The sequence below is a fragment of the Schistocerca piceifrons genome, chromosome 5 (assembly GCF_021461385.2).
Source record: "Schistocerca piceifrons isolate TAMUIC-IGC-003096 chromosome 5, iqSchPice1.1, whole genome shotgun sequence".
In the NCBI taxonomy this organism is placed as follows: Eukaryota; Metazoa; Arthropoda; class Insecta; order Orthoptera; family Acrididae; genus Schistocerca; species Schistocerca piceifrons.
Genome location: NC_060142.1, coordinates 374,314,129 through 374,338,806, shown reverse-complemented (window position 1 = coordinate 374,338,806; position 24,678 = coordinate 374,314,129). Strand labels below are relative to the sequence as shown.

Here is a 24,678-nt window from a genome sequence, read left to right as displayed (position 1 = left end):
TAAACTACACTCCTGGAAATTGAAATAAGAACACCGTGAATTCATTGTCCCAGGAAGGGGAAACTTTATTGACACATTCCTGGGGTCAGATACATCACATGATCACACTGACAGAACCACAGGCACATAGACACAGGCAACAGAGCATGCACAATGTCGGCACTAGTACAGTGTATATCCACCTTTCGCAGCAATGCAGGCTGCTATTCTCCCATGGAGACGATCGTAGAGATGCTGGATGTAGTCCTGTGGAACGGCTTGCATTGCCATTTCCACCTGGCGCCTCAGTTGGACCAGCGTTCGTGCTGGACGTGCAGACCGCGTGAGACGACGCTTCATCCAGTCCCAAACATGCTCAATGGGGGACAGATCCGGAGATCTTGCTGGCCAGGGTAGTTGACTTACACCTTCTAGAGCACGTTGGGTGGCACGGGATACATGCGGACGTGCATTGTCCTGTTGGAACAGCAAGTTCCCTTGCCGGTCTAGGAATGGTAGAACGATGGGTTCGATGACGGTTTGGATGTACCGTGCACTATTCAGTGTACCCTCGACGATCACCAGTGGTGTACGGCCAGTGTAGGAGATCGCTCCCCACACCATGATGCCGGGTGTTGGCCCTGTGTGCCTCGGTCCTATGCAGTCCTGATTGTGGCGCTCACCTGCACGGCGCCAAACACGCATACGACCATCATTGGCACCAAGGCAGAAGCGACTCTCATCACTGAAGACGACACGTCTCCATTCGTCCCTCCATTCACGCCTGTCGCGACACCACTGGAGGCAGGCTGCACGATGTTGGGGCGTGAGCGGAAGACGGCCTAACGGTGTGCGGGACCGTAGCCCAGCTTCATGGAGACGGTTGCGAATGGTCCTCGCCGATACCCCAGGAGCAACAGTGTCCCTAATTTGCTGGGAAGTGGCGGTGCGGTCCGCTACGGCACTGCGTAGGATCCTACGGTCTCGGCGTGCATCCATGCGTCGCTGCGGTCCGGTCCCAGGTCGACGGGCACGTGCACCTTCCGCCGACCACTGGCGACAACATCGATGTACTGTGGAGACCTCACGCCCCACGTGTTGAGCAATTCGGCGGTACGTCCACCCGGCCTCCCGCATGCCCACTATACGCCCTCGCTCAAAGTCCGTCAACTGCACATATGGTTCACGTCCACGCTGTCGCGGCATGCTACCAGGGTTAAAGACTGCGATGGAGCTCCGTATGCCACGGCAAACTGGCTGACACTGACGGCGGCGGTGCACAAATGCTGCGCAGCTAGCGTCATTCGACGGCCAACACCGCGGTTCCTGGTGTGTCCGCTGTGCCGTGCGTGTGATCATTGCTTGTACAGCCCTCTCGCAGTGTCCGGAGCAAGTATGGTGAGTCTGACACACCGGTATCAATGTGTTCTTTTTTCCATTTCCAGGAGTGTATATGTGTGTCTTCAAGACCCAACTGGACGTTTTGGACCACGTGTCAAAAGAACAATGTTCTACGCAAACAATCTTGTGGTAAACGCATCGATGTCTGGAAAAATGGGAAATGAAAACGTTACACTTTTCATGCGTCATGCTTTTCTTCCGTTCTGCGAGAACAAATCTCTTCTCCTTCTAAATTCGTGGTCAGGTCATAAAAGGTCTGATTCATTAAAAGCTGTATTTAGAGCCCACCCTGACAAAGAAGTAGAGATACTTCAGATTCCACCCGGCACGACGAACGTAATTCAACCATTAGACAGAGAATTTTTCCGTCAGTGGAAGGCATTTTACAGAAAACTAACAGAGAAAATTATTGTGTGCAGATAACTGCAATTTCCTGTCTGTCACTGTGACAATATTCTCAAGTTGTAATCAGTAGTACATTATCAATTTTCCTCCCCACGGTTTCAGAATTTGATTAAATATGCATGGCACTCCTCGAAATATACAGATACTTGGCCTGATTCATTCCTAACACCAGCCCAGTTTTGTCCACGGACATCAAACAACGTCTGTGATTCGCAGTGCTGTCATATGTCGTCTTTGCTTGTATGTTCTTGGTGCACAAAAAAACATATGTTTTGAACATTGTATCAATATTTCGCATTTTTGCGGTAATTACAAGAAATAAAATTTGGACGTGTTCTAAACCATATATTTATTTGTGTCTATTTCATAGCTATTTGGAAAGAATGTTGTAGATAACATATCAGCCATATTTGTCAACGAATGTTTAATTATCATACGATCACGCTCACTGGACGAATCAGCTCTCTCACTTCTGTGGCAAGAGAGCGGCGCGTAGTTAACGCCACCTTGTCCCTAGATGCCGTTCGTATAACGTAGCGAGAGAGTTCAGGGTTGTACAGTTATAAGCGCGGAAACCATGCAACAATAATGTCTTACTTCATAAAATTGTTTACAGACTTCCAGGTCATGTCAGCAGCTAAAATTCTGCATACAGACTTCTTGGAATGTTAACTTACAGTAGTAAAAAAAGCAACACAGGTTTCGACATGACAAGTCTGACCATTCCCTTGTAAGTAACACTGTCCGATTATCTTTTAAAACAATGTCATCTTTATCATTAACATTTTTGTTTGTTGTAATAATATCCATCTAAAGGCCTGGACGTTGTGATTGTTAGGATAATTGTTACAGACATTTTAGCATATAACAACTGATGTTAGGGACAGATTACTCACAACACGTTTCAGGAGTCAAGCTCCCATCATTTGGCTGTTAATCCTATACAAACATGTAGTTAAAAAGCACACAAGTTCAAACAATTTAATTTGTTTCTGTAATTTGACCCTGTGAGCTTTTGAAGTGCATGATTTTGTAGAACTAAATTAGACAGCCATATGATGGAAATTTGGCTCCCAAAACGTGTTGCTAAGAATTGTGTTCATAATATTAGTTGTTATGTGCTAAATTTTTATAATGATTTTTGTTTATTTTTATTTAATAAATTTCATATTGCTTTTGATTTGTATGATTAACATTAAGCAATATAACCATATTTTTTTGTTTAAATAAGTATATCGATTAACTATCGATTGTTTTGCTGTCATTTGTTAAAAGTTATCTCGACTTGGTCCATATCACAGGATGTCCTATTCTTTTAATGGGATATATGAAGCACATTGGATGAATAAATACATAGGGGTCCAGAAAAATGTGGACTCTCTTTGATAGTCAATGTTAATGGAAAAAATGACATACTGTTACAATTCTTGCATTGCAGGGGGGTGGGGGGGTGGGGGGGCAGTTATCAGGCAAGCAAACTTGTTATTCTGTGTAGTAGTAATAGTAGCTTTATTTATCTGTAGATCTCTTTTTACAAGGATATAGGGCAGGTCAAAGTATTTACAAATTTAGATCAATTTAAAATAAGCTAATTCGTATACACATATATTTACAGACTTCTAGTTAGAGACAGTCATTAGATTTACTCCTGGTATACAATAATTTTTTTACAAATAACTTATTAAATAATATAATGCCACATTGTTCACTCATATCCCACTATCAATCACTGCACACACTGTACACACATTATTTTATAACACTTCACTCACTACACACACACACACACACACACACACACACACACACACACACACACACACACACACACACACACACACACACACACACACACACACACACACGCGCGCGCGGACACACAGACTAGTGAACTCTGGATCGTTTTCTGTACCGCAACTTCCCATCTGCTATCCTGAAAAGCTGAGTCGGCGTCCCTCCATAATGAGTGAGATGTTGAGCTCAGAAAGAGGAAGAGGTGTTAGTACTGCGCTACACATAGCTTGGGGGTAAGGATTTCTAGAAAGGAAAAAAACATAAAGTGAAGGTGTCATGTGAAATGTTGGATATTTTATAATAATAATAATTATTATTATTTATTTGTATAACATTCTTTATCAAACCCCTATTCTGTTTTAGCAATCCTTAGTAATCCTTCAATGCATAAAATGTATTGCACAAAAGGTACTTCTTAACTGTATTCTTAAGTAACTGTATGTTGGCAATTTCTTTTATCTCTTTTGGTAATTTATTGTACAGTTTTATTTCTTGGTAGAAAATGCTGTTTTGTGTTTATTTTTTCTTGGTAAATGTAAGTTGAGTCTATCTCTTGTTGCATCATCATGGACAGAGCTGTTTGTGCAGTAATTACCAATGTCATTTTTGATGTGTACAACTGACTGGTAAATGTATTCACATGGAGCAGTCAAAATCCCCAGTGTTCTGAACATAACTTTACAATGAATATTCTTATGCTCTTTTCTGGAGTTTGAAAATTGTGTTCATATTTTGTTCCCCAAAAAAGACTTCCATAGCTAAGAATTGAGTGTACATATGAATAATATGTAACTAAAAGACACTGCATGTTACACACTGATGATTCTAAGGGCATAATATGCTGATGACATTCTGTTTGCAAGTACTTTTGTGTGTTCACACCACTTCAACTGAGAATCACCATTCATTCCTAGAAATTTTGCATTTGTTACACAGTCTATAGAGGTGCCATCTACATTTAATTTAACATTGTCATTTTTCCTCTTCAAACTGAAATTCATGGCATTAGTTTTCTTTATGTTCAATGTCAGTTTATTACTTATTGCCAATCATAAACTTCCTTGAGAGTTTAATTTGCTTTCTTGGCAAGGAGTTCTCTTGTTTTCTCACTATAATATTGTTGTCATCAGCGAAGACTATTTGTTCACCATGAGTAACACTAGTGGGAAAGTCATTGATGTATATCAGGAACAGTATTGGTCCTAATATACTACCTTGTGGAACCCCTATATTTGTGTATTTTGGTTCTGATAAGTGTTCTACTAAATGTTTAGCTCTATTTGAAGTATGCGTTATCTCTACTCTTTGTACCCTATCTGTTAGGTATGATCGAAACCAGTCGTTAGCTACCCCTCTTATTCCTAATGCTTCTAATTTATTTAATAGAATCTTGTGGTCGATTGTATCAAACGCCTTTGAAAGAGCCAAAAATATGCCTGTCACACACTCATCTTTATCAAGGGCATCAAGTACAACTTTTGCGAATTCTGCTATGGCTGACTCTGTATTTTTGCCACTTCGGAAACCAAACTTTGATAGGCTTAAAAGATTGCATTTATTCAGGTAATTCATTAATCAGTCTTTCATAATTGCTTCTATTATTTTTGAGAATGCTAACAGCAAGGAAATGGGCTGGTAATTTTCTATGTCTTCTGCATTACATTTCTTAAGTAAAGGTACAACTCTTGCCTGTTTAAACTGCTCTGGAAATCTCCCTGATGTGATGGATTCATTTATTATATTTGTTAAGGGGCCTTGTATAATCGCTATGCATTGTTTCAGTACACACATTGGTACTTCGTCTAAGTCTACTGACCTACTGACTTTTTATTTTTTAGTTTTTGAATTGTTTTACTAACTTCATTCTCTGTGGTTGGAAGTAACATCATTGTATTTAGTGCAACATTATTTACACGTGTTATATTCGTTTGGGGGAATTTTTGTTGTAACTTCTCTGCAATACTTGAAAAATGCTCGTTTACATAGTTTGCTAACTGCTGTGGATCGTTTATTACTTTTTCCCCCTCCCTTAGCAGTATGTTATTCTGCTTTTATTTGCCTCTCCCTGTTTCCTTTTTTATAACATCCCAAACTGCTTTGCTTTTATTCTCTGCATTATACATTATTTTGTCATTAAATGACTTTTTTGCAGCAATCAGCACCTTCCTATAGATCTTTTTGTATCTATGATAGAAATTTAAGACTTCTGGATCATTGCGAATCTTTTTCATGGAATTGAGGTGTTATGTGTTTGGGAGGACTTCTTAATACCTGATGTTATCCATCTGTTTTTTGTGAGATGTTGGTACAGACATGCATACTTTTGAAAATGCCTTTTCAAAGTTCCTTGTTCAAAGCGACACCCATTAGCAGCCAAGCAACGTCGATTCCACTGAACTGTTGACTGAACTACAGCTGTCAGAGTTGAGGCATAGGATGCCTCGATGGTTTCTCGTAGCTCACTCAGTGTAGCTCGTTTCTGTTGATAAACTCCATTTTTCAATGTCCCCCTCAGGTTATTAGTTAAGAGATGTAAGGTCTGAAGACCGTGGTGGTACTCAACAGCTCCTCTTTGACCTATCCATCGATGAGATAGATTTTTATACAAGTAGGCTCTGACATCTCTTCGGTAGTGAGGCAGGGCACCATCTTGTTGTAGGCAAAATCTTTCATTACCAAAACATTTCTGAGATGGCAGATAAAATCGATGTTTGCAGCATATGAAGATACATCCCACTAATTGGGGTAACTTCAAAGAGGAATGAGTCAATCAAACCATGTGATGACACACCACACCACGCATCATGTAGGTCAACATGTTTTTCCATGTGAACACGACGATTTTCAGGAGGATAGTATACGCAGTTGTGGCATTTTACAGTACCGTTCGGTTTGAATTGTGCCTCATAAGACCAGATAACCATTCCTACAAACTGTTCATCTTCGTGAAACATGCCTTCAAGCCACTCGCAGTAATCCATCCTTCGATATGTGTCGTCCTCGTTCATAGTGTGCATCGATATTGCAGTGTACACTGTCCACTTCGCAGTCTTCAGAATCTGTTGTACACTTTCACATTCACCCTGCTTGACAGATTTTTGAGGTTCTAATAAAATTTTGCAACACAGCAGCGTTGGAAGCTCGACTTGTCGATATTTTTTGGTCTGCCAGACCTGAACAGTACCGTTGGCTTCAAATTTATCTCGAATATGATAAATTGTTGTACATGTTGGTGGCTGGTTTCCGTACACAGTATGCCACTGCCAGTATCACTTCAATAGTGTCTTGCGTTGCTCAAATGACGATATTGCTTCAGTCATTGGTGGACTGTCATCTGCTAGAAAACGCGTGCCGAGATCTGCTGAGAAAGCAGTGAACTACGCTACCTCACGAAATTGCGACATGTCATTTTGTTACGAAGAGTGTCTACATTTTTCTGTACCTCCTCTGTATATGTATGTATGGTCCAGAAGACATGGAGTTTATAACTGCAATACAGTTGTAAATACACAGAATGGCATGTTGTCTTTCCTGAATAATCTCACTATGCCGAGACAGCAATCAATATTTTATTTTTTACTCTGACGTTCACATTCTACGAGCACCTGACGACCAAGTAATACATAGTGAACGATTGACTGACTATTGTAGTATCTGTACTGTATCACAGCAACATGATATTCCATTAGTTTCTCTTTCCTTATGAACATTGTTCCCACTCTTTAACTAAACCTTTTTAATTTTTGTGTGACACTGAATGACATAAATCATAACACGACGATAAAACATAGATTTAAAGATTATCATTCGTATACAAGCCGAGATTTACTACCAACAGTTAGAAACATGAACACTATGATCGCATTATTTGTAAACAAATACTTGCGATTGTAGGCTTTTGTGATTTTCAAATATTGAGAAAATTTGGATCACTGATCACTTCAAAGGGACCATGTTACTTCTCATCAAGACTTCTTGTCCTTAAGCAAATGTTCTCTGATTTCCTGTCAGCATGTTTCACTGTCTGTTTATTTGGATTACAGCGAAGATAAATTACGCAGTGGCCGATGTTTTTCTTTCATTTTCTTGATATCTCTCATATATTGTACATGTAGTTCCTTTTTCTGAGAGCTGTGTGAAAACGAGGCCAGGGCACAATAACGCTGGTCACGACCTGCTTCGACACGCCTTTGGTAGGCTAGAGTTTCATCTTTGCAGATTCCGTTTGGGAAGCAAAGTTCGAAATAATTTACATCTTTGGTAAACGGAAAAAAAGATACTTGGAAAATGAATTTATTTTTATGTATGACATTTTGCTGTTGTTTAATGTATCAATGTTGTAGCACAGACAGTTATGGAAAGTGAAATTGTGGCGAACCTTCGTTATGTAGTTCTGTTTGGAATGGAGGATCGTACGAAGTTACACAAGATTTTTATTGTGTTACGACGAGAACAGCTGTCATTTTTGTAATGACGGTTGTGGGCAGGAGCAGTTATTTTGTTTCAAGAACGGACAGTTTCTTTCGAGACGTTAGTTTATTTTCCAGGTGCCAGTGGTTTGTGACTTACTGTGATCGATGTCAAGTATGCAGTTCTTAAAATAAGGTGTGATGTTTTTTAGTGAAGTGTTTAGTGTAGAATGAATGTTATTGAGGTTATGACGCTGAGAAGGCGCACGAAATCAGTAAATCGAAGGAACAGCGAAAGACAGCAGTGCATGTCTTGGATAACACCCTGCAACCAGAGACAAGTGGTGTAAGAAAAGGCTCTTTATTTATGAAAGGAACGACAGCTGTTTGAGGTTAGTGATGAAGCACAAAACTTTGGAAATTTTGCACATTTTATGTTTTGTATCAGCAGCAGCATTTCTTCCGTATGATAGATTGTAAATTTGTTTACCGATACATTTACGTTGCAGATAGAGAAATGTTGCGGACAAGCACGAGCTATATGTTAACTTACACGTTGTGCGTCTAATGTTTCCAGCGCAGTTAACACAGAGATGTTTTACTAAACACAGACGCTCATTCCGTTTTGTATATCACGATGGCTTGAAACGAATTCAATATAAAAGTAGTAGTGTTCCAGGGATGAGATTTGGCGAACTCCTGTAGGGCCTATACGTTGGAGGGGAGAATAATACACGATGGTTACTGCGTATATCTCTTACTTTTTGCCCTGTGTTAATCAGATTGTATTTTCCCGTCTGCAGTTAACCAGCAGCTCTATCCTCTTACCATCGATGTGTAATTTTATTATGCCTTAAGCGTTTTCACAAACTGCTTATGAAAGACCGCAGAAGTGTTAAAGCCTGGAACTTAAACCTCATTTGCTGTTGTTCAGTATTGGCTATTTATAAATCCTAGTGTGTGTTTATGATTTGAAGTTGTAGTCAAATATTGCATTGTATTCCCAAGATATTGTGTGGTTATATTTCAAAACTAAAATTTTAAGTGTACTTGTATTCCTTTTCCGTCTTGATGTCTGCCTGTTTGCAGTGTCGGGCAGTCAGAATGGTCAAAAGTGAAGCACTATTCGGTTCCAGAGTTTGTTGTAGGACCAATAACTTAGCGATCCTTGAAAATCAAGAAAATCTTTTTGTGGGTAGGAGACATCAAATCAGCCTGTCTTTCAGATTACATTATCCATAACTACATGACTGGGCTTGTGTTTAAGCCAAGAAGAAAGCAAGGTCTTTCTTAAAGAATTTGGCACTAATTATGCTAAATAAATCTAGATCTTTTATTTAAATTTTGTTGAATTAACAGCATTAAAAATTATAAATCATAGAAGGTGAAATGTTTATAACTATAAATTACACTAAACCTCAGGCTGCAAAACTAGCAATAAGATTGCACTTACCAGTAATTTTGCGCTGACACTTCTGAAGAAATTTCATGCATGTTTTTCAGGGTTTTAGCCAAGAGGCAAGTATTTTTTTTTTTGATAATCCAGATATCCTGTGTATAGCTCTGTACATGTTTAATAATGTCGCCCATGTCATTTGAATAGGTGTAAAGAAATTAATATTGAGAGGTGTAAATAGGTTTTTTTGGAGTTGGTGGCATGGTAGTAAATTCTGTATCATAAACACTACAGAGGCCGAGAACTACTTGACTGTTGTAAGATAGGAAACATAGGAAACCGTCTGTAGAAGAACTTAAATACCTTCCAGACACTTGACATGTTGGAGGGAAGATGAATTCAAACCATTTTGTAAATGTTGCCATATCAATCCAGTTATGTTCAGTATAACTATTGGACATCAGCATGACAGTATGGTTAGTTGCAGTAAGGACAGCCTTTGGGGCCATTTAGTATTGTGAACTTTTGAATATGCTCATCTCTGTATGTCACATAGGGAGGGTTCAGACAACCAGGAGCTGTCCCACAAATTGTGATTTATTTATTTATTTGTTTTTTATGTTCATTCTTTGGTTACTGTGTTGAGTGATATTGGGTACATCAATACACTTTCAGTTGCTCAATTACAAATTGAGCACACACATAATTTTAAAATAGACACACAATAATTAATGAAAACACAACCAGATAAAAAATTTGTTACTAATCTAATTCACTGGATGTGGTCACCCAGTTTCACTTTCTGCTGCGATAATTCACTGTTGTTATGGATGGGTAATATTGGGTAATATAGTAGAATGAATGAAAGTACACATTGTAGAATAATGACATAAATGAATTTCATTTTATGATCATCTTTTAAGTTAAAATACAAAATTGTGACTTCATGACAGAAGTAAAAGTATCACATTTTTTCTTTTAAGAGTGTTTGTACCCAACTGGTTTCTTCTACTCTTTCAGTATAAGATGCCTTTAAGACTTCATTTATTTTATAAAAAGTTTATTCCATAAGGAATGGTTTTAGTTCCCTTTTGAATACCTGTACGCTTTTAATTGAGGAGCTTTTCTTCAAAAGTTGATAAATGCTCAATTGTTAAAGATTTAGGTTTTTGCCTGTACAAATCAAGCTTGTTGACATGCATGTCGTGTTGAAATGGTTTTGTCAAAAGCAGATGTTTGCTGCTGTTGTAGGTAAACACAAACTGTGGTCTCCTTCTGATGGACCTGAAGGAAGAATAACAGTTTAGGACTTCATTGTTGGTGATAATGGGAAAGAGTTGCCTGTAACAGTGTTACTCAATGTAATTCGTACTGTGAACTTTGCAACTAGGTTATGTAAAAGCTGTAGATGCTCTGAGACTGCTATTTATAATATCTTTGTAGACAAATTTAGGGAAACAATGTTACAAAACCAGTAGTAAATTGGTCATTTGATCATGACATGCAGCATGTTATGTTAAATGTTGAAACTTGTCAGGATATAAAATCTATTAAAGATGAGTACAGGAGGATGATAAATCAGTCAGAAATCGAGAATTTTTTAAGATAACTCATACACATGAATGGGATGGGTGGTGACAATACTTCTGACTGAAATGGAAAATAGAACAACATTAATTAATAAAGTTACTTTCACATTTGAAAATAGTTGCCTGCTAAAGGTAACTCAAATCAAACATAAGTCTAAAAATAAATCATGGATTACACAAGGAATAAGCCTATTGTACGGGACAAAAAGAAAACTATCTAGCCTATTATCTAGAAACAGCTCTGATGTTATCATTGTAATGCATTACAAAGACAACTGCAAAATATTGACACAAGTAATCCAGAAATCTAAGCAGCCTCATTATGAGAAAAAGATAATTACATTGGGCAACATAATAAAAACCTTGTGGGGTATAGTGAAAACAGAGACAAGTGGGACCTGAAAGGGAGAGGAACAGATAGCTTTAAAAATAAATGAGGCATTGGTAATAAGTGCATGTAGTGTTACAGACCTCTTAAACAAGTAGGCCTACTTTGTTTCTGTTACTGGCAGCCTGGGGTTTTCAGATTCAGTAAACAGTGCAATGGAATGTTTGAGACCAATGTCTTGTAACTAACTTAAGTGAAATGGAAATGACACTCACTTCTCCCAAAGAAGTAGCATCCATGATAAAGTCCTTAAAATCAAAATGGATTCAAGTGATTATGATAGCTTATCAACAAAGTTAGTCAAACAGTGTTCATGTGAGTTGAGTTCTATCTTAAGTTATTTGTGTAATCAATCTCTTATCAGCAGAACATTTCCAGACTGGTTAAAATATGTTGAAGCTAAGCCTCTTTACAAGAAGGGGGATAGAGAAATGGCATCAAACATCCCTTTTGCTGGATTTTTCAAAAATATATGAAAAGGTTGTATTAAAGTGTCTTCTTAAGCATCTGACTCCAAATAATATGTTGCCCAAGTCACAGTTTGGGTTCCTTAAGGATTCCAATACAGAGAATGCTATTTACACGTACAGTGAGAATTTACTTAATTCATTAGATAATAAATTAGTCTATTGGCATTTTCTGTGTCTTGTCAAAAGCCTTTGACTGTGTGAATCACAGCATTCTGTTAAGGGGACATGCTCATGAAAATGACTAAAAATTTGAAAAAAGTTTTCTTGATCCATAGAAAAGAGCATTTCATGCTGATATAAAAAATGTATAGTTTATGGGCATTATCATTTTCCGTTCGTTCTAAAATTGCGGTTGAACATAATGTTGCACAGGGGCGAACGCCCACCTGTCAGTTTGAATTGCGTCAGAATATGTGATGCATTATTTTGTTCTTCCATTTTTTCCATCGTTAGGTACGGATCATTAACACAGGTGTATTATAGAAGGCAGTGACTCCTGGAACCAAAGTACAGACATGTCTAGAAGTCTATGGTTTGAATGTAAACAAAGATGTGAGAATATACAATTTCGAAATTTCATACGCGTGTGGTTTTGTAGTTATTGTGTTTTGTTTCTGTGTGTGTGTTTCCTGTGTTACAAATGCCAAGAGTAAAGAAATTTAGCCCCAAACAAAAGTTTCGCAGCAGCCAGTTCCAAACACAACCAAATAATACACATCAGTTGCCTCAATAGTCGCCCGTGGAAACTGTGTCTACAGGCAGTGCTTCTGGACATAAACTTTCGGTTTCTGAATGTATAATAACAAGCCTAGTAGTATTGTGAGCAGCAATAACGACGGAAATGTTATTGTGAACCTAAGTATGCTGTCAAGACTTTTGAAGAGTGTTGTGAAATGTAAGTACTGCAATTGTGAAGATAGTATTGACATTTCTGAGGACATTTCAGCAAGGAAGGGTCTTTCAAGTTGGTTAGTGATTGCCTGTAACTCGTGTAAGATGCACAGTGATACTATGACATTGCCAGTAACTGATAGTCGACATTACGGTGTAAATGTTTAGCTTGCGTATGCAATGCGATGTATTGGAAGGGGAATGCGAGCTGCCCGGACCGTTTATGCAGTGATGGATTTGCCTCCACCTCCACCGAGGGTTGACAGATACAGTGAATTAATACATCAGGCTTTATGTGCTGTAAGTGAACATCAGTGAATAGAGCAGCAGAAGAAGCAGTAGCCTTGTCTAATACAGACATTGTAACAGCATTTGCTCAATCTATGCAGAAGAGAGCTCATACTTCTCTGAATGGAGTTGTAACTGCTACATTTATTGAAACGTATTTCAAGTAAAGTTATTAACACCCATGTTTGTGTAAAGAACGTTGATGGCCCAAGTGAAAACATGGAAACGAAGGAGATTAAACAGTTTTAGAAGATCAGAGGTCAGTTGTGGTGTGAGGTATGTAGGCTACCTTGGGGATGGAGACTGTAAAGAACACACTACTGTTGTTAATGACAGACCATATGGGGAAACTCTGATAGAAAAGCTTGAATGTCTTGGGCATGTACAAAAAAGAACGGGAGCTCGGCTGAGAAAATTATGTAAAGACTCCAGCGGAAAAAAACTCTTAGACGGAAAACACATAGGTGGTCCAGATCGTCTTACAAAAAGTGAAATTGAATCTTTGACTCAGTATTATGGACTAGCAATAAAGAAAATGTAGGAGATTTGGAAAATATGGGCTGTGCTGTTTGGGCAACATGGTTTCACATTGTGTCAACAGATGAAATCCCACAGCATGGTTTGTGTCCAAAGTGTTCAAGTACTGGTTGAGCAGTGCTACGGGCTTACGATATAACCACAAGTATTCCTTACCATTTGCTGTAATGGAGGCAATTAGGCCGATATATAGGGATCTGGCAAATTAAAATCTACTTAGGAAATGTACGCATGGTCTCTCAGAATGCAAATGAAAGCTTCAGCAGCTATAAATGGGAGAGAATGCCCAAAACTGTATTTGTTGGTCTGGCAGTGCGGAAGATTGGTGTAATGGATGCAATAATAATATTCAGTGATGGTGCAATTTTAAGAATCAGTGTTATGAAGAAATCTAACATCCAGATTGGAATATGGCTTCAGCTCAAACTGCTATTGATAATCAACGTAAACGGAGACAGCTGCAGAAGCTGCTTCTGCTACCAAGGAGTCAAGGATAAAGAAAAGAATGAAGAGAGAGAGTATGGAGGATAAGGAAACAGGACAACTGGAGTAGGCTGCTTGACTGTTCTAAACGAGCATATTAGTAAGTTATAAAACTGTAAATCTTCTTTTGTGATTTACCGAAAACTTGAATTTTCATCATTCAGGTACACTTTTCTTCTAAATGACTGAAGTTAAACTCACAAACATTGGCACAGATATTTAGAATATCCTCCACTACCTCCCTTGCCTATTATTTCCTGAAAAATTTATAACATGATGATGATGTCGATGATATTTGAGTTACATTTTTAAATATTTTTGTTGTTGTAAAATAAATTACTTGTCTTTTTCACAGGTCATCATCGGGGGAGAAAATTGGAGGCATAAAACACTTAGGCCTATGTAATGTCTGTACTCTGACTGTTTTTCCAAACTGTGCAGTCAGTGGTTCCAAAGAAAATGGTACCACAGTGAAATAGTGTTCCGTTTTTTATACTATTATAAATATTGTTGTCAGTACCAAAATGTAATAATTATCTCAATGATTTTTTGAGAAAATCTTTGTCTAATGGTCCTAATTGTGTGTAAGAATTTTGAGCTCTCTCTCATTTATAGATCAGTTGCACTATGATGATGAAGATAATGCTAAAAATGCTGCCTGTTCAGGGTCATGTCCCCTTAAGTAAATTAGAATATTATGGTGTCACTGGCAGTGCTGCTGAATGCTTCAAGTCTTAGCTAACAGGGAACAAACTGTGACATTGCAAAATGTCTGTGGAGTAATCAGTCGATCTTCATCTGATTGGTAATTAATTACATGTGATGTTCCTTGAGGCTTCATTTTAGGTCTGTTGCTTTTTGTTGTGTACATTAATAACCTCTCATATATTACATTGCCAGATGGTAATTTTGTTTGCAAACACCAACCTTGCAGTAAACAGCAGGTCAAGTACAGATTTAGAAATGACCTCTAATCAAACTTCCACTTACATTAATAAATAGTTTCAAATTAATTCACCGTCATCAGACTTCGCAAAGACCCACTGTATTCGGAACCTGTAAGAGATTAGCGTCCAGCACATGTATAATGTATGAAGACGTGTAGATAGAAGAGGTTGACAGTGACAACTTGATAACAAATTCACTTGTGAAGTGCATACCACAGAATTGCTGAAATGCCTAAACAAGTCTGTATTTGCAATGCAAATGATGTCAGTTGTAGGAGAGAGAAATATTAAAAAACTTGCATCCATACTTTGCTTACTTTCATTCTATTAAGTCATATGGGATCATATTCGGGGGTAACTCATCAAACCAAGCGAAAGTTTTTAGAGGGCAAAAGCGTGTAATAAGACACATTTGTTGTGTTAGTTCAACAACATCATATAGAAGCCTGTTCAAGGAAATGAATATTCTAACCACTGCTTCTCAGTATATTTATTCCTTATTGAAATTTGTTGCAAATAATGTGTCTCTATTTCCAACCAATAGCTCAATATGTAATATCCATACTAGACATAAGAGCAATATACATTGAGACTTAAAATCAATTACCTTTCTCCAAAAAGGGGTCCACATTTTCAGTAAATTGCCATCAACCATTAAAAATTTGGTTTCATGTAAAGCACAGTTAAACCAGAATTTGAAACACTTTTTGGTAGGCAACACCTTCTACTGTATAGATGAATGTCTTAACAGGGACTGTTAGACCAACTTAAGTAAAAATGTCTATTAGATTTCAATTTCGACAGCACTTGGTCACAACAGTCAACATTAGGCATTTTCCATGTTTTATTCTGACAGTGTGTGAATTCTGTAAAAATTAGCAGTTCCAGTTTATTGTAGTGTTTTCACATATCTTGATAATCTTCTGACAAATGATCAGGGAAGTGAGAGACAGCAGTATGCAATTGCACTGCCAACATAATAGAGTCTTTAAATAGTAAAATATCACAAATAGGAATTTTCTGTGATTTGTCCAAAGCATTGAGTTGTGTGAACCATATTACGTTACAGAAATTACAATTCTATGGTATAAATGGAACAGCATATGAATGGTTTAAGTCATATTTACAGAACAGGAAGCACAACGTTTCTGTATATGGTTTAAGTGATTTAAGGAAGTTTCCCTCTTCATCTAACTGGTATGAAATTACATTAGATATTCCACAGGTTTTGACCATGGTTCCCCTTCTGTTCTTGATATATGTGAATGACCTCCCTTCTTATCTGAAATAAGAAGCTAAATTGACACTGTTTGCTGATGATACAAACATCATTATTAATCCAGTAAAAGAAGCTGCAATAGAAAATGATGCAAATAATGTCTTTGGAATGGGCTTGCTGTAAACTTTGAAAAAAACACAATACACCCAATTTTCTACTGCAAGGAATACAGTTCGTTCAATAAATATAACACATTGGCAGAAGTCAGTAGCCAAGATAGAGCAAACTAAGCTATTATAACAAGAAAAACAATTAGTTATTAATAAAATTATTTAACTGAATAGACAAAAAAATCTACTCACCAAGCGGCTGCAGAACACACACATAAAAGACAGTTGTGATTGGCAAGGTTTCGGAGCCAGTGTCGCCTCCTTCAGGCAGAAAGGTTGAAGAGAGAGGAAGAAGGGTGAAGGAAAAGGACTGGAGAGGTCTAGGAAAAGGGGGGGTAGATTTTGGGAAAGTCACCCAGAACCGCAGGTCAGGGGAGACATACCATATGGGCTTCTCATTCCGTATGGTGTAAGTCTCCACTGACCTGCGGTTCTGGGTGACTTTCCCAAAATCTACCCATTTTCCTAGACCTCTCCAATCCTTTTCCTTCACCCTTCATCCTTCCCCTTCAGCCCTTCTGCCTGAAGAAGGAGCCACTGGCTCCGAAAGCTTGCCAATCGCAACAGTCTTAATGTGTGTGTTCTGCATCCGCTTGGTGAGTAGATAATGTGAATGCCAAATAAAGCTTGTTATGACAGAACGGCCTGTAATTTAGCCTAATGTTTACATTCGTCCCGTATTTAAACACGCTTTGGCATATTTAACAGGTTTTTTGTTTCAAAACTAAAACCAAAGTTAAGTTCAGAAATGTATATACAATAACGGATAAGCCTCTGATAAGTATTTTGATGGATATTACGTACATATACTGACAGTATCTATATAAACTAGTTTGTGGCTCTAATTATATTTTGATACATGGTCTTAGTGTAAGATGCTGTAATTTGCGAAAATGTGATCTGTGAACTCGTGCTTCACTTCATATTTTAGCACTACAATGGACTGTATACAAGATGAAGATCGCAAACGACGACTGCGTCAGTTGGAAGAGGAGATTCAAGATCCTCGTAGTGTTGCAAATGTTGACTGCTTGTTGGTAAGTTTAATTCTTCAAGCCTTCTGTTAAACTCTGATGCCTGATTCTCACTCCTAATCCTTTATTAAGACGGTCTACATACAGTCACCCCTTGTGCCTAAATTACTTCTGTACTACTTTCTAAGTTTCTTGCTACCTTTCATTCCAATTTCTGTTTCTTTCCATTTTGCTTTACACAGTTTCTTTCATGTTTACATTGATTTAATTTCAGGATACAGTTCAGGCCTTAGTTTCGGACTGTGATCACCCAGCTGTTAAACGAATGAAAAATATAGAAGCATATATGAATAGATGTGAGTAATATTTTGATGTAATTTCTGTTTTTTATTGCTGAGTTTTAAACTTTTCAAGCATAAAATACATTTGGTAATGAGTGATTGAGCATATCAGTGATGTTCGTTAATTTAATAAGTTTAATAAAATGTAAAAATAATTGCATGGATTCACTGTTCCATCAGTTTGTGGTAGAATGTTTTGTTCATTATGAATGAAGCACACAACACTGATGTAATATTCTACAATATTTATTATTTGTTACAGGAACCAATTTTTGGCTGTTCTGCCATCATCAGTTATACTTAGCTTTGTACCTGATGATGGTGTAACAGCTGAAAACTGGTTCATGCAACAAATAATAAATATTGTAGAATATTACACCAGTGTTGCGTGTATTTCATTCATAATGTACATAAGTGACAGCAGGCTGGACAGTGGCAATTGTCATGACTGTCATGGAATATAAGCCAGTAGAGGTTTGGGACAGAAACTGTTGGCGAGGTGTGGAATATTGTTAAGTTGTAATTCACACATGCAGAACTAAATTTGGAGATTGAAGGTTTTAGGGAAGGAAAATTATGAGAAATTGCTACACAATGCTGGAAAAATTTAAGTTCTTTGTGTACATTTAAAGAATTTCCAGCTTTCATTCATAGTCAGTTGTGAACCTTACGAATTTGTGTCTCAAATTGTGCATATGTTGTTATTTGGTCGTGTCTCTTGTTCCTTTATTGGATTTCTCATTTCTTTTCCTACCAGCTAATTCTTGTAGAGAAGTAAGATATCGACAGTTTCCTGTTGAGATCTGTCATTGTTTTGTCTGTAGCTATTGATCAGCTGCTGTGTATTGTGGTATTATGTTTTAGGGCAGTTAGATTGATTCATTCCATTGTTTTGTGTGTTGATTTGTTTATTTACATGTTAGGCAGAAAATACTACCTCCTTCGCTACAGGTTGTGTCGATTACATTTTAAGCAGCAGTGGAAATATACTTTAACATTGTATTTGCTATTTAGTTATCTGCTTAATAATTGTAATTTTTGTGTAATTTTGATACTTCTAGATGATTCTGTGGCAGCCACTATTTGTAGGTTACGTATGAAGACAGATGACTTTTCTCTTATTAAAGTCATTGGTAGAGGAGCCTTTGGTGAAGTCCAGTTGGTAAGAACAATGCATTTTATAAAAATTGAGCTTCATATGCTGTGTATTCTAATTTACAGAGTTTAAAATGTTAATGACAGACAAAATATGTGAATGTTATTACTTAATCTTTTATATTAATTAGAATCATGCATACATGATTAGTGGTGCCTATGATACGCAGTTTGGAGGGTTCTTTTTTTGTATTCAGTGAAGAACAGGTACTTATCCATTGCTCACATAATTAAGAAAGAATATACTTACACTTGTTTGTTAAGTATGCAGCAGATATATACTTCACAATTTATTTATTCAATTAATTCATTGAGTGCTGGCTAGAGTTCACAATGCCAGTGGTTTCTTTCAACTGCTGAAAAATAGCATTGGCACTGTTAGTCTAGCCAACATCATGCAAGGGCGCGCGCGGGTGTGTGTGTGTGTGTGTGTGTGTGTGTGTGTGTGTGTGTGTGTGTGTGTGTGTGTGTGAGCTAGCAAGTTTTTTTCTTTTGTATGTGCCTATTGACAGTTCATCGTCATTACTCATCCAACTCAGAATTAATCGTGACTGCGCTTTAGTGACTATTTGTGCTCCTAGTATTTTATATAATTATTTAATCATTGAATGAGCATTATAACCTGTCTGGTAAAAACTTCTCAGTTGTGGTTATTTGTTAAGTGGAGACCGCATACCACTCTGTGCTCACTTCAACCATACATTGACAATGTGCCATTTTCTGACACAGTTTACATTTTAATGTATGTTTGCCATCTGAATTATAAGATATCGTATCGGATGCAGCATGAGCTGTAGATCACATTTTACTTTTTATTCATCATAGTAATATGACGAAGGAAATTTAACTTTAAGCAGCTTGAGCATACTCATTAAAGAGTAAAAGTTTTCAACCTTTCCTCTACTCCAGTCTATTAGACTCTGAATATTATCAACTTAATCTCCATCTGGTAATTGACCAATTAATGTTATGTATGAACTAAGATGTTTTGTGTCCTAAAGCAACAACAACAAGATAACACTGATAATAATTGTAATTGTGTAATGAATGTTTAAAGTTCTTAAGTCATCCAGGAGGAGTTTGAAGTCCCTGTCGGGTGTTCCTACGTTAGGCTGTCTGTGGTTTCTGTTAATTTTTCTGTCTAATGGTGAAGTTATGGTTTTTGCAGTAAGACCACAGCTGCTTCTTTTTGAGTATATAGCTTACATTAATCTGCAAATGCCTTCAAGTAGTCTTGAGCATTTCGTGTATCTCAGATACTCTTAGTTGTTTGGATTTTGTGAATTCAGGTTTGATAATGCCAGAGGACACCATTAAATTTGATAATGAAATAGTTCATTTTACAGCGATTGAGGATTTTAGTTGTTTGATGTTGAGTTTGCAGAAAGTAAAATTATTTGAAAAACTAATCATACTCAAGGTGAACAATTTACGTGGAAAGAGCATTGTGACCAACTGAGGTGGTGCAGGGAGCTCGTATTCAGAACAATGGCAGTTCCAATTACCATCTGACCATCCAGATTTGGGTTTCTTGTAATTTCCCTATATTATTTTAGGTGAATCCTGGGATGGTTCCTCTCAGAAAGACATAGCCGATTTCTTTCCTCATCCTTCCAAAATCTGAGCTTGTGCTCCATCTCTAATGCCCCAGTTGTTGATGGTGAAACATAGTCTTCTTTCCTGTTTTTGTTTGAGATTTGTTTCCCAGGCTAGAAACTTGTTATGAAATAAGCTTTGAGGAACATTTTTAAGTACAGCTGCAAAATGCTTATTTGGGGATGTGAAAGCCGTATTTGATTGGGTGTGTGACTGATGGAACTTCAGAGTTTGACTTTGTAAGCTTAGTTGGATAGTGTACTACCATCCTTGTGTATCAACACACAAACCAATAACATAGATTGTAACAACAGTTATCCTGAGCAAGGAACCAAGTACTTTTCTATTACATTTGTGCAGGTTTGATGCAGGAAGATGTTTCTAGTGGTGGTGTGGCATCCTGTCCAGTTGAGGAGCCCACATAGGCCAGCCTTCACACTGTGGAAAGTTCCATTTTTCCATTTTGATATTAGGATATGGCACAAATCCAAGAATAGCTGATATAGGTGTTACTGTGCTAGTTAATTAGTGTCAGACATGGCGATAGACATGCTGATCACTTTGTGCCATCAGTATGTGGTAGGTACCATATTTACCCAATTATAAGATGAGGTTTCTTTCCCAAATTCATCATTCATCTTATATTCACAGATTAAACTATTGCTGCTGAGGTCAACATTGTTACATTGTTTAATAGAATGTATAGGGGTCAAGACAGTAGTACAATTTATATGCCAACTAGCTCCACAGATGATGAAGAGATTAAAAAAATGTTTCAAGAGATAAAAGAAACATTCAGATAGTTAATGAAATCAAATATTTGATTTTCATATTTACGTCTACATCAAGGTGGTTACTTAGCTATTCACAATAAAGTGCCTGGCAGAGGGTTCATTGAAACACCTTCAAGCTCTCTCTCTACCATTCCACCCTAAATGGTGCGTGGGAAAAACGAGCACTTAAATATTTCTGTGCGAGTCTTGATTTCTCTTATTTTAATGTGATGATCATTTCTCCCTATGTAGGTGGGAGCCAACAGAATGTTTTTGCAATCAGAGGAGAAAACTGGTGATTGAAATTTCATGAGATCCCTTTGCAACAAAAAACCACTGTTGTTTTAATGATTGCCACTCCAATTCACATATCATATCTGTGGGACTATCTCCCCCATTTTGTGATAATACAAAATGAGTTGCCCTTCTTTGAACTTTTTCGATGTCATCTGTCTGTCCCATCTGATGTGGAACCCACACCACACAGCAATACACCAGATAGGGCAGAGAAGTGTGGTGTAAGCAGTCTCTTTAGTAGACCTGTTTCACCTTCTAAGTGTTCTGCCAATGAATCACAGTCTTTGGTTTGCTCTACCCACATTGTTATCTATGTGATCATTCCAATTTAGGTTGATTGTAATTCTAATCCCTAAGTATTTAATTGATTTTACAGCCTTCAGATTTGTGTGACTTATCGTGTGATAGAAATTTAGCTGATTTCTTTTAGTGCTCATGTGAGTAACTTCACATTTTTCCTTTTTCATGGTCAATTGCCACTTTTCACACCATACAGATATCTAAATCATTTTGCAATTTTTTTTGGTCATCTGATGACTTTACAAGATGGTAAATGACATCATCATCTGCAAACAATCTAAGAGGGCTACTCAGATTGTCTTCTATGTTGTTAATATAGACCAGGAGCAATAAAGGGCCTATAATACTTCCTTGGGGAATGCTAGGTATTACTTCTGTTTTACTTGATGACTTTCCGTCTATTACTAAAAACTGTGACGTTTCTGACAGGATATCACGAATCCAGTCGCACAACTGAGGTGATATTTCATAGGCATGCAGTTTGCTTAGAAGACGCTTGTGAGGAACGGTGTCGAAAGCCTTCTGGAAATCTAAAAATATGGAATCAATTTGACATCCTCTGTCGATGGCGCTCATTACATCATGTGTGTAAAGAGCTAGTTGTGTTTCATGAGCATGATATCTTCTGAATCTGTGCTGACTGTGTCAATACATCGCTTTCTTCGACGTAAGAACACAGTATATGGTCCAAAACCCTACTGAAAATTGATGTTAGTGATATGGGCCTGTAATGCAGCAGATTTATCCTATTTCCCTTTTTCAGAATTGGTGTGACTTCAACAATTTTCCAGTCTTCAGGTACAGATCTTTCTGTAAGCGAGCAGTTGTATATAATTGCTAAACATGGAGCTATTGTATCAGCATACTCTGAAAGAAACCTGACTGGTATATAGTCTGGACTGGAGGCTTTGCCTTTATTAAGTGATTCAAGCTGCTTTGCTGCACTGAGGATATATACTTCTATGTTTCTCATCTTGGCAGTTGTTCTTGTTTGGAATGCAGGAATATTTACTTCATCTTCTTTGGTGAAGGAGATTCGGAAAACCGTGTTTAATAACTCTCTGCTTTAGTGGCACTGTCAACAGTGACTTTACTATTCCTATCATGCAGTAAAGGTATTGATTGTGTCTTGCCACTGGTGTGCTTTATGCATGACGAGATTCTTTTTGGGTTTTCTGCCAGATTCCAAGACAGAGCATTGTTGTGGAAATTATTAAAAGAATCTCACATTGAAGCATGTGCTATATTTTGAACTTCTGCAAAACTTTGCCAATCATGTGGATTTTGCCTTCTTTTAAATGTGACATGCTTTTTTTTTTTTGTAGTTTCTGCAATAACGATCTGACCCGTTTTGTGTACCATGGGGGATCAGTACCATCACAAGTTAATTTATGTGGTATATATCTCTCAATTGCGGTTGATACTCTCTCTTTGAAATCATTCCACATCTTTTCTTTGCTTACATGATCAAATTGGAAGGAGTGGAGACTCTCTCTTAAAAAGGCATTAAGAGTATTTTTTATCAGATTTTTTTAAATAGATGTACTTTGTGTTTTCTTTTTGATGGTTATGGGTGTTGTGGTACTCAGCCTAGCAGCAACTGTGTTGTGGTCGCTAATCCCTGTATCCATCATGATGCTCCCGATTTGTCCAGAATTATTTGTGGGTAAGAAGTCAAGTATGCTTTCGCAACCATTGACGATTTGAGTGGGCCCTTGAACTAATTGCTCAAAATAATTTTCTGAGAAAGCATTCAGTACAGTTTTGGATGACGTTTTATGCATGCCGTCAACTTTAAACATATAATATTTCCAGCATATAAAGGGTAGATTGAAGTCACCACCGACCATAATTGTATGGGTGGGGTACCTATTTGAAATGAGACTCTAGTTTTCTTTGAACAGTTCAGCATCTTCTGAGTTGAGGTACACTTGATTTAAAAAGAAATGGTCATCATTAGCATTGGGTTCTGATTTTGGCTAGCACAAGACTGTTAAGCAAGCTCAATACCACCACAAACATTTACATAGACCTTGAATTTCCTCAGTGTGTACTTAACAATTTTTTAAAAACAGCGTGCCACTCCCTGCCTTCTGTGGTTAAGTTTGCATGAGTGGCTGCTATTATTAATAAAAATCTGCATATATTATGCAGAATTTTGTAATAAAAACTAGTTCTTAGAGGGCCTGATGGCAACTGGTTTAATTATGTGTCAATTTTAAAAGACAATTAATACCTGAGATATTTCTGTTTTCATTAAAAGTAATAGATTGCTTTGCTTATTTTTCATTAACAAGGCAAAGCTAAGGAGATTCTCATCATCTGCTGTTAAGCGGCCAATCGAAAATGTACTGATCTCAATGCAACAAAAATGTTAATGATTGAAGCTTTAATTTAATTTCACTGGCTTTAGAATATTGAATGAGAAAAACAGAGAATTCTCCTGCATTTGCATTTACATTTAATAAATGATTTAATAAGAATAACTGTTTTGCCAGCGTAATGGCCAGCCTATGCTGCAAGAGAAATCGTGGTCCCCTCTGGAGCACATGCTAAAACAACAAATTTACACAAAATATTGATTCACTTTTATGAGAAGTGCCTGCTGTAGAAAAAGTAAATGTTATTATATGGAAATATGTTAATTCTGAACAGTTGTACAGAACTTTCACACTTATACATCCAGCCAATCGTCCATACAAGAATCGAAGACAAGAGCTTCAGTAAGATTTATCTTTAGTTCTTTAGAAATTTCTTTCTTTTTTTTCAAAATGTTAATGCTCATTGCACAAAACACATCACATTTTAACACTTCTAGCATCACATGACAAATTATTCATCAGAATAAAAAACTAATTTTGTTTTTTTAATAAATA

At 37.3% G+C, this 24,678-nt stretch overlaps 1 protein-coding gene across 1 annotated transcript in view; it reads left to right on the top strand.

Moving 5' to 3' along the window:
- Positions 1–7,853: 7,853 nt before the first annotated feature.
- LOC124797955 (rho-associated protein kinase 2) overlaps positions 7,854–24,678 on the top strand; it is a 208,618-nt gene continuing 191,793 nt past the window's right edge. The window contains exons 1-4 of the mRNA XM_047261112.1: positions 7,854–8,380; positions 17,298–17,403; positions 17,615–17,696; positions 18,743–18,843. Coding sequence (XP_047117068.1) covers positions 17,305–17,403; positions 17,615–17,696; positions 18,743–18,843 — 282 coding nt within the window. The 5' untranslated portion in view covers positions 7,854–8,380; positions 17,298–17,304. The remainder of the gene's footprint in view (positions 8,381–17,297; positions 17,404–17,614; positions 17,697–18,742; positions 18,844–24,678) is intronic.